At 32.7% G+C, this 11,560-nt stretch overlaps 1 protein-coding gene across 1 annotated transcript; it reads right to left on the bottom strand.

The window, feature by feature from the left end:
- Positions 1-362: 362 nt before the first annotated feature.
- LOC133185094 (uncharacterized) lies at positions 363-10,974 on the bottom strand. Its single transcript, XM_061320152.1, has 6 exons — positions 10,558-10,974; positions 9,657-9,754; positions 8,003-8,183; positions 1,265-1,465; positions 893-1,162; positions 363-748 (listed from the first exon to the last, which is right to left on the bottom strand). The coding sequence occupies exons 1-6, from the start codon at positions 10,934-10,936 to the stop codon at positions 363-365; spliced, it is 1,515 nt and encodes a 504-aa protein (XP_061176136.1). The 5' UTR covers positions 10,937-10,974.
- Between the last annotated feature and the right edge of the window lie 586 nt (positions 10,975-11,560).

Below are 11,560 nucleotides of genomic sequence, written 5' to 3'. Positions count from 1 at the left end.
CTAATGACAATTTTTTCTGCGAAATATGGACCTTATAGCAGTAGTGTATACCTCTTTAGCAATCATGACACTGCATTTTGTATCTGATATAATTCTAAATAAAGTAAGCTGCCTGTGGTTCTGATTTCATGTACGTAAGTTACTAGTAAATTGCTGGAATAGTTTTAAATACCTGACCAATGATATTGGGTCCTTGCTACGTTAACTGCTGAGGATGTCTACCAATTAAATCACTTCCTAGCAAGATAAAGAAAACTTGCTAAAACAGTTAAAATCCAAGATCATTGGGCAATATTTTTTATATCCATGTATAATTATATAGAATCTGCAAAAATGAACACATAATAATGTTTAGAGTTGCATCAAGATAAAACACAGCTGTTGATACAGCTTAATGTTTGTTTCCCTTTTCCTTTCCTTCCTTTCATTTTGAAATTAGATGAGTTCTTGAAAACACTTTTTTCACTTGATTTAGCTTCAGAAGTGTTTGCTTCTTTTTTGTTGATATGTTTGTCAGTGTGGCTTGAAAGACTGACAAAAAGCGGTGCTATGGCAACAGTTTTCGTTGATGACGTAGAATCTCGTCTGCTGAACACCGAGCTCGTGCTACTACTATGAGACAGACGATATTCATGAATTAGATGTTTAACGTACGAGTCGGAATCTGAGACTGTAGATGAAAAGCTACAACTCGTAGGTCTCAGGACCGCAATAGGTGTCTCCGGAGTCTGATGGTGATCAGGAAAAGCTGTGCATTGAAAAAAGATATAAATGACATTATAAACTAAATATTTTCAAAATAAGCTCTTTTCACTCCAGAAAAGCATGCATGTATGATTTTTTTTTAAAAAGTAGGCCATTAATGAATAAAGACACTGTTATTTAACTTTACCTTTTATTTCATCGGCGACAAATTTGTATCCTGACTCTTGTAACACATGACAAAAACTAGAAAGCCCATCCTCCTTTGTCGTCAGGACGTCCACAAGTCGATTTACTTTTTGGTCCACTGTTCTTGGAGCCGTGACGTAAGCCTTCGTGACCTCACATAAAATATTTTGGGATACCAGGCTGGGCAACATTGGCTCTAGCTGAAGGTTATCGACTAGGAATGGCATTTTCGATTTCAGAATCTTTTTATGGACGTTGGACATTTGCTTTCCTGTAGATGAAGATCAATATATTAAACTTAAATAGTTTATAAAAGATGAAAAAGAAACGTTATATGATTTCCATAAAATATTGAATTTAACATTTAAATCACCTTTAAGATCTACATCGCACTCTCTCAGTGCTTTGATTATTGTTCCTACAGTTAACTCTTTGGATTCCGTCTTTTCCAGCCACAGACGTATCGTCTGCCAGAATACTTCCTTGGTTCCGTATTCTGAAAATCTCTCAACTTCATCCAACTCGTCATCCTCCAGGTCCAAGTAGCGGCCGAGCTGTCTGATTATAGGGTACGCTAAAACAAGATAAATACAACATTGTATGGTCCAATTAGCGACCGAGCTGTCTGATTATAAATAGGGCACACTAAAACAAGAGAAATACAACACTGTACGGTCCAATTTACGACCCAGCTGACTGATTAAAGGGTACGCTAAAACAAGAGAAATATAACATTGTATGGTCCAATTAACGACCGAGTTGTTTTTTTGTGTTTTTTTTTTTTTTGTTTGAACATATTTTACTGTCTATAAACTTTACAAGTGGGATTGGGCAAAAGTTCTTAAAACTTAATACGCCCTCTCCCTATATATGAATTATACCAAACATATTTACATATATGGGTTTCAGCTTAAAATGAATAAAACACAGAAAAGCATAATAATCAGAGAAACATTATACAATACACAAGCTGTATAGAATTTGCAAGAAGTAATTATTGCATCAACCAAAACGACCTCACTCTTTAATAAATGTTTGTACAATGGAAAATAAGTATTCGTTTTTAACATCGTTTAATACGGAAGCCCGTTGAGGCCAATTCAGAGAAAGAAATATTTTTTATTGCGTTTAAACGCAATAATTATTGCGTTTAATCGCAAAACATTGCGTTTAATCGCAAAACATTGCGTTTAATCGCAATAATCATTGCGTTTAAATGCAAAAGATTGCGTTTAATCGCAATGTATATTGCGTTTAAACGCAAAACACTTTGCGTTTAATCGCAAAAGATTGCGATTAAACGCAATCTTTTAGGTTTAAACGCAATACTTTTGCGATTAAACGCAATAATTTTTGCGTTTAATCGCAATGATATTTTTGCGTTTAAACGCAATAATTTTTGCGTTTAAACGCAATACTTTTGTGTTTAAACGCAATACTTTTTGCGTTTAAACGCAATAATCTTTGCTTTCAAAGGCAATAATCTTTGTGTTTAAAGGCAGTCATTTGTATCAAACCTTGCAGAGTACAATGGACCCACGCATACTTATATCTTTTATTTCTTTCTCTTTTTACTTATTAGGAAATTGTGTGTTGTCTTTATAGAATCAGATTTCTCCGAGCAAACACTCTCTGAAAGGTAAATCACTAATAAGAATTTATAGAGGAGAAAAAAAAATGTCGGGTTGTAAAAACAAAGGAATCCTAAGAACGAGACATGTCTTAAGCTTATTCTCTACATTTTTAGTGAAGTTTCGGTCAGTTGTTCTGCTAAAAAAACTGTCCCATACGTTGCAGTCACAAGTTTAAATCGTATAAAGGGATTTTTGGAAAGGACTGAGGAAATGTTGGAATTACGTACAACATGATGAAGTATTTAGACTTCAATGTACATTCATAACCCTTCCTATGGTTGCATACAGTAAACACAAGAACATATGTGATGGATTTATATGAGGTCAAAATCAAAATCAAATGAAAACAGATTGATCGATGTGTACTACATGTATCAAATTGACAAGTGCTATTAATATCACTGAAACTTTCTCTATAAGTTGTGATACACGTAAGCAATTGATCAGAGACTTCATTAAGAGTTTTGGGTTCTAATACATTTAAGACATTCAGGCTGTTAGGATGCCATTGTTTTATTACAATTTTCAAAAACTGGAAAATTTTGCAAAAAGACACAGAACAAATCGGATCTTCTTAAAGTTGAAGTGTCGGGTCCTAGTACATGTAATTATAAGCTTTGACTAATTCATGTTTGATTTTGAAACTACCGTATCATTGTGTTTAAATGCAAAACAAATCCTTATAAGGAAGGATTATTACGTTTAAACGCAAAGATTATTGCGTTTAATCGCAAAATTATTGCGTTTAATCGCAATACTATTGCGTTTAATCGCAATATTATTGCGTTTAATCGCAATACTATTGCGTTTAATCGCAAAAGTATTGCGTTTAATCGCAAAAATTATTGCATTTAAACGCAAAAAATATTGCGTTTAAACGCAAAAAATATTGCGTTTAAACGCAAAAATATTATTGCGTTTAAACGCAAAAAGTATTGCGTTTAAACGCAAAAGATTGCGTTTAATCGCAATCTTTTGCGTTTAAACGCAAAGTGTTTTGTGTTTAAACGCAATATACATTGCGATTAATCGCAATCTTTTGCGTTTAAACGCAATAATTATTGCGTTTAAACGCAATAAAAAATATTTCTTTCTCTGAACTGGCCTCAACGGGCTTCCGTAGTTTAACGTTTCATCTCTCCAGAGTAATGTGTGAGTATCAACAGTATGTGATTTTCCCATTCTCAGAAACTTATCGAAAAATTCTTTTCTGGTTTCTGTATATTTTTTGCAGGAGAAGAAATAATGATGAGTGTCCTCCGCTCTTCCACAGGAACATAAGGGACTCAAAATTATATTACATCGAAAACGGTCGCTATTAAGTACACAGTTGTGTCGAAGCCTTGTATGTAATATATTTAAACGTCGATTTCCATAACTGAAGTAAGAGGGTGGCATAGTTTTATTATAATAGACTTTTTAAAAATAGATGATGAGGAAGAATTTCTTACAACAAGAGGTAATAAGTTCCATTCATCAATAGCAAGGGGAATGAAAGTTGACTTATAGGTTTGTAATCTGCATTTGGGTATGTTATAGTTATGTGAATTTCTCGTACTGTAACTTGATGAATTACAACGCAAATTTGGAATTATATCAGTCAGACATTCAGGAACTTGATTATTATAAATTTTGTATATTGTAGTTAATCTAGTATTTTTCCTTCTTTCAGGTAATGTTTCCCATCCAGTTTCAAAGTAAAGTGCATCTTGAGAAGCTAACAGAGTTAAGCCTGTGACAATTCTAGCAGCACATAATTGTAATTTTTCTAATTTTTCGCTATCACCTACATTACACCCACCCCACACCAGGGAAGCATATTCTAATTGTGGCCTAATAAAAGTTGTGTACATGAGTGAAAGAGTTTTCCGATTTACTACAAATTTAAGTTTTTTTAATAAGTCCAATTTTTTATACGCATTAGCTAGAATAGTATCAATATGTGTAGACCAACTAAGATCATGTGAGAAAAAAATCCCTAAATGTTTATGCGAAGAGACAAATTCTAGTTGACTTTGCTGGAAGAAGAGTTTAGGATAATTAACACTTCCTCTCAATTTGAAAAATATTGCTTTAGTTTTAGAAGAGTTGAATTTAAGAAGCCATTTTTTCGACCAAATTTCTAGCTTGTTAAGATCATAATTCAGTTTGTTTTCGATAGTATTGACATTTTTAGATGACTGCTGAAGGGAGTTATCATCTGCAAATAATCTACAAAAACTTGTCATTTCTTCAGCAACATCATTTACATATATAAGAAATAATAGAGGTCCGAACACTGAGCCTTGAGGAACACCCGCATATAAAGGTTTTTTGTCAGATAATAAGTTTCTGTATAAAACTCGTTGTGATATACCCTCTATGTAACTCTTTAACCATTGAAACAGATTTCCTTCTATACCATAAGTTCTGAGTTTAAACATGAGACCCTTATGCCATACACGATCAAAAGCTTTAGAAAGATCACAAAATATCATGCAACAATTTTCACCGTTGTCAATAGCTTTAACAATAGTATCATATGTTTCTATTTATATAATAGTGTTATTATTTGGATGTACTATGCCGAAATAGTAGTCAGGGTTTGACACATGGTGCACGAGCCTCCGGCTCGTGCACCATGTGTCAAACCCTGACTACTATTTCGGCATAGTACATCCAAATAATAACACTATTATAATTATTATGCTGACTGTTGTTTGTATACGACAATTTAATTAAATTCTCAATCCCAAACCTGTTTGCAGACGTTAAATCTAAATAAAAATTTTCTTGAACATTCTTTAATCCAGCGTTATACCAAAAAGCGTTTTATTGACTCCGAAGAACCAGTTCACGTTACGTTGCAATTTTGGTTACTGATAAATTCGATTATTTGTTAGAGAATTTTTCTTTAAGATCCTTATCAATAATATCAGTCTTTTAGAAATTATATTCATTTATTTCTTGTTTTGTGACAAATGTATAAAAACTACGTTTATATACTTGAAAATACATTCCGTAAAGTAGCGGTGTTTGTGGCGTAATCGGTAACACGTTGGACTGACGTTCTCGAGATCGTGAGTTCGATCTCCAGCGTGGGTGCTAAATACATTTTCTCTAGAAAAGACAGCCGTGCACTATTTCGGCATAGTATGCTTACGCTATATAAATCCTTAGAACACTATGCGAAAATAGTTGGGTATTGATTATATAGAGACAAACTGACAGGAAGCATAATAATAGTTGATATACAGTGGAGTGACCTGGTAGAAATCCAGCTTGGTATTTATAAAAAAGTTTGTTATCATGAAAGTGATTATACAAGTGTTTAAATATGATTCGTTCCATTACTTTACCAATACAACTTAACAATGACACGGGTCTATAATTAGACATAATAGAAGGATCATCTTTCTTAAATAAAAGGAGAACATTAGCAACTTTCCATTTACAAGGAAAAATACAATCAACTAATGACCTGTTAAACAATAAACAGTTTTACAATAGTATACATTGTGGATTTCAACATCTTGTGACTAATATTGTCTGGGTTGTCCGAGTTGTCTGATTATAGGATACGCTAAATATAGGATCTCCCATGATTTGTAGTTGGATATGATTTTTATCCATAGAGTTGTGTGTTTTTTATCCCCGAGCCTTGGCGAGGGGATAAAAACACACAACTCGTTGGATAAAAGTCATATCCAACTACAAATCATGGGAGATTCTTTTTATCCCATGTTTAATACTTCACAACCAATGTTTTACACTGTTTTATATAGGACTCCACTTTATTTTACTTCATCACGCTAACGCAAAAACCATTGTGACGTCACAACTGTGGATTATGAAAAAATTATCCAATGAGTCATATCCACGGGATAAAGGGGTAAACATGGGATAAAACAAGAGAAATACATCAAGTGAGGTCCAATTAACGACCGAGCTGTCTGATTAAAGGGTACGCTATAACAATAGAAATAAGATTGTACGGTCCAATTAACAACCGAGCTGTCTGATTATAGAGAAATACAACATTGTATGGTCCAATTAACGACCCAGCTGTCTGATTAAAGGGTACGCTAAAACAAGAGAAATATAACATTGTACGGTCCAATTAACAACCGAGCTGTCTGATTATAGGGTACGCTAATACAAGAGAAATACAACATCGTACAGTCTAAGTAGCAACCCCCCTGTCTGATACGCTAAAACAAGAGAAATACAACATTGTATGGACCAAGTACGGTCTATTAACTACCCAGCTGTCTGATTACAGGGTACGCTAAAACAAGAGAAATACATCATTGTATGGTCCAATTAACAACCGAGCTGTCTAATTAAAGGGTACGCTAAACCAAGAGAAGTACAACATTGTATGATCCAATTAAGGACCCTCTCTTCACTAAACGAAAATGTTTTTTGGACATTGAGAAAATTATATTGTATAAAGGTGTAAATATTGAGCTTATTTATATCGTTTTCAACATTGGTTGCCTGGCTTTTACCCCCAGGAGAAATGTTCAAAGGCAACAAAGTTTTGATGAACAGAAATCACTGTTGTTTACATAAGTTGGGAAAAAGCATGCAGATGAGGTGTTCAATTAATTTATCATGGCCTATCAAAATGTTAAGAATGCTTGAATTGATTAGAAATTGATTGATAAACTGTAGATTACAATTTATTTCATTTTAGATCTAAGGGCAGATTACTCTAACTTCATAAAAATACCACAGAATCAGAACTCTTTAGTGCGCAGTGTATAGAGGGTTCTTAACGACCGAGCTGTCTGATTATAGAGAAATACAACATTGTATGGACCAAGTACGGTCCAATTAACGACCGAGCTGTCTGATTATAGTGTAAGCTAAAACAAGAGAAATCCAACATTGTATTGTCTATGTAGCAACCGAGCTGTCTGATTATAGGATACGCTAAAACAAGACAAATACAACATTGTATGGTACAAGTACCGACTTACAATGTAGCTGTCTGATAATAGAGTACACAAAAACAAGACAAATATAGTTAACAACCAATCTGTCTAATTATAGGGTATGGTTAAACAAGGCAAAGAACGATACATTTCTGAACATTTGAAAGAGAGAAGATTCTGATAAATTGAAATTGTTTCTCGAAGCAAAAGAGTACTAAGACAACAATAATCAGTCCTATAAGATGGGGGTTCGTTTTACTGTAGATTCTTCACTATACGCGAGGAATTGATTATCGCGTAACTCGCGCCACTCGCGGAATAAAATTACTCGCTTTTATTTTTATGGAGCTAAACTCCATGTAAAACCTAGAACAAACGATCACTCGCGAAATATTGATTTGATGTCAAAGGGATTTCGCGATATTAAGTACTCGCGTAAAATAAGGAATCTACAGTACTTATAATAAAAGGTACATATCCTCCCCCTTTTCTCAGAAGTGCTACGTTAATTCCTTGACGACCCCCCCCCCCCCCCATGTTACATACAGTTAAATTTACCTATAACATCCTGGTACCTCCTTGCCACTCGGCGGATGTCACGGGGAAACTGCTGTTTACTGACTTTTCTTTTACGCACCGGTGAACTCTGTATTTTGTTTATACCCTCACACAGAGTGATCAATGTTGTCTGGATGTCCTTCAGTTGTAGTTCAGTAGAGGCATATTCTCCAGATCTAACCTAATACATGTTACAAGTACCTGTCAGTATGTTTCAGTTTTTTTTTTCAAAAGAACATAACGTATTTTAAATATGAATGGTCTAAATTGTTCTCTTTTTTTGTCTTGGATCTTTTTTATTCTTTGTTATCACTTCGCATCAGAATATAAAATTACTACATGTACGTATATATGCACATCGAAGAGGTGAAGGTAGTGATAAATCAAGTCTTAAGGACAGATGATACAAACAAACTTTTATCAAAAATCTTGAAAATAACAACTTAAGCCAAGTTTATATAAGTAAAATGAATAAGTTTAACCGCATAGATTTTCTTTTTTCATTCAAAGTTTCACAACAGTGGGATTTTAGGTGACAAAAATTTGTTTCTATAGATTAATAAGAATGTTTACAGAAAGGTGGAAATTTGAACATAATATGAAGTTTACAATTTCTTAAAAGTTTTGAAATTTACTATTCTAATCATTTACAACCAAAATAGGTCCAAAACTATATACCAATCCAGGCATCCACTATTTTGTCTGTGTCATCCGTCCTTAACCGGGACTCAAACTCATGGCCGCTGGCGCTCTAACCACTGAAGTTTCTTTTAATAATTGATATTAAAGTTAGAAAGATATATTTTGGGGTAAGCTACTTAATGCTCAGAGTTCTAATTAAAATAATCTACAAAACTTTTATGTGCATTGGAAATATATAGGAATCCATGGTGTGATTTTGTTCAGAAAATTTTAAGTTTAAGCAAGCATTGTTTAGTGAAGTACAAACTTATATATATATTTATATATATATATATATATATATATATATATATATATATATATATATATATATATATATATATATTTTAAATCATTATTCTTTGAAGAATATTTGTTGAATTTGCCTATTATTATGAACTGGGAATACAAAAGTAATGATGGTTTAACATCCCTAGAGAGAATAGAATTTGTAAATTATGTAACTGCAATATTGGTGATGGATTTCATTACTTATTTAAATGTACTGATGTATCTATAAAGAACTCTCGAGTTATGTATTTACCAAAGATTTTTCAATCGAATCCAAATGTTTTGGAATTTGAAATGCTTTTTAATGCAACAAATATCAATTAACTTTGCAAAATGTTTAAACTGTTGGATATTATAATTGAGAGAGTTGGCTCTCTTGGTTAATTGAACTCTGTTATCCCTTATTCAAGCATGTAATATTTATTATATTGTTTGTACACTTTGTACATTTGTACACATTGTATCTTCACTACACTTTTTTTTCAGTTATAGGAATAAAGTTCATTTGTCATTGTCATTGGTGCTCTAACCACTGAGCTATTGAGACCCGATATGATGACTGATTCTCAAAGACCCGTTAACCCGGTGATATATATATATATATATATATATATATATATATATATATATATATATATATATATATATATATATATATATATATATATATATATATCCATACGTGTGGAGACAGCTGTTTCGCTATCTGGGTTTCCTCAAACTTCCAGATGTACCGCTTAAAGGCGTCACCATCAAGGGAATCGATATACACCGGAAACTCTGAAATTAGAACAAAATCGATAACTAGGAGCGACATCCAATTCAGTTGTCAACAGACAGAAAAAAAACTTATGTCATTATTATGAAGGAAATTTATAACATAATATTCATTTGACGACATTATATCATATGATCAGTAAAAGATCATTAAAAGGGACTCATGTTCATGAATTTTAATACCAGGTGAATACAAGGCGAGGATGAAACAATTTACATAAATGTATCTCTCAACAGAAGTTACATTTCTCAAAAATTGTGTTGTAATATCACCTTTTATACAGTTCATTATCTTATTTCATTGAATTACTTATTGATAAATAATTTATCTTTTTATTCTACACACCTCAAAAGTTATGTTTAAAGGTGTGTGGAATAAAAAGAGTCTCAAAAATGATTCGTACTCTCTCCAAAGCTCGCGTTAAGGCGTAATGATAAACGCATTTACCACTATGAATTTATTTTGAGAAATGTTCGATTTTCATTTATTAAATGGACATAGACTCCATTTTTTTTAAAACATAAAATAGATTTTACATTTATTTTTTCATATTCACTGTTTTTCCTCCCAAGAATATTTTCATCAATTAAACCTTTCTTAAAAATTAGTGAATTGTGCATTCCACTTCTTGAAGTATGCGACTTCTTTATGAAATGGGTGAAACTTAACATAGAATCAGAAATTAATGTAAATGATAAGAGATAATTTAATGTTGCGTTTCGTTCGTACATAAACTACATTAAGTTAAAAAAAACAAAAGTATAACATGTATATAAATGTTCTATTCTGCTTCTGTTTTATTTACCGTATACCGGGTCTTGAAGTACATGACACACATTTTCCGACAAAATGGTCACATCATCGTTCCACTGAATTGATTGTAGTTCTGGAAAAGGGTCCGGGATCCGAGCCAGTTCATGTTGTATAATGACAGTCTTCTTCCCAAGATCCAAAGCTAGGGCCAATTCATACAAGTGGATTTGTTGATTAATAAACTCGGATGTTACTATGGCGATAAAAAATTTACTGTCAAGAATCTGACCTCTCGAAGTTTGGTAATGAAATTGTAGACATGTGTTACTTGAAATGATGACGTCATAGTGCCCATTCCTCAAATGGTCCTTTATTCCATTAGCAAAATAAATGTCCTTATTGGAACAAGATATATAGCAACATCCATCCATACCACAATGTCATACAATAATGTGAAAACATCTATCAAATGAGTGATTTTTATAGACTTTCCAATGCGTTGTTTATATTTTTATTCATCGAGTTCACTCGTGCTCATCTATCGATAGTTGTATTTAAACAACACCGGAAACTCTCCTTATTATTAAATAAAAGCACATGTACACTCCCTTCTACACTATAAAAATAGATCTCTCGTATTCATTGTGGTTTTTAAAAGCAAGTGATTTAAAATGTATACACCATGTGGGCGTCTAAATGTGTGCTCCTTTAACCTTGATACTACACTGTATTGTACAATACACAAGATAACTCATTAGTGATAAAAATAATTTATTACGTATCACAGATACACACACAAAAGGTCTCAGACCTTTTATTTCTCCTGTTAAGGAATCTGATAAGATTTAGGATACACATCTTTTAACAAACCTGCTTAAATTTCGTAATAATGTACATACATGTCTACATATGAAACTTAAAAATGCCACCAATATACTAATTGAAAGAATTATCCTTCACTGTATGGTGTCCATTACTATATCTGTAATTATATATATATTATGTATGTTATATTTTTATGCCCACTTGGGCCCTGATTTGGTAATAAATCCTAT

Source organism: Saccostrea echinata, unplaced genomic scaffold (assembly GCF_033153115.1).
Source record: "Saccostrea echinata isolate AGI-Se365-2 ecotype Australia unplaced genomic scaffold, CSIRO_AGI_Sech_v1 ptg000012l, whole genome shotgun sequence".
NCBI lineage: Eukaryota > Metazoa > Mollusca > Bivalvia > Ostreida > Ostreidae > Saccostrea > Saccostrea echinata.
This window is presented reverse-complemented; position numbering and strand designations above follow the sequence as displayed.

What these genes read in the sequence shown, in the direction of transcription:
- LOC133185094 (XM_061320152.1), bottom strand. Translation starts at nt 10,936, where the DNA reads ATGGATGGATGTTGCTATATATCTTGTTCCAATAAGGACATTTATTTT. An exon ending in GAGGTACCAGGATGTTATAG is followed by an intron (nt 1,466 to 8,002) that starts GTAAATTTAACT and finishes ATCTTGTTTTAG; the next exon opens with CGTACCCTATAATCAGACAG. An exon ending in TGTCGCCGATGAAATAAAAG is followed by an intron (nt 749 to 892) that starts GTAAAGTTAAAT and finishes TTCAATGCACAG; the next exon opens with CTTTTCCTGATCACCATCAG.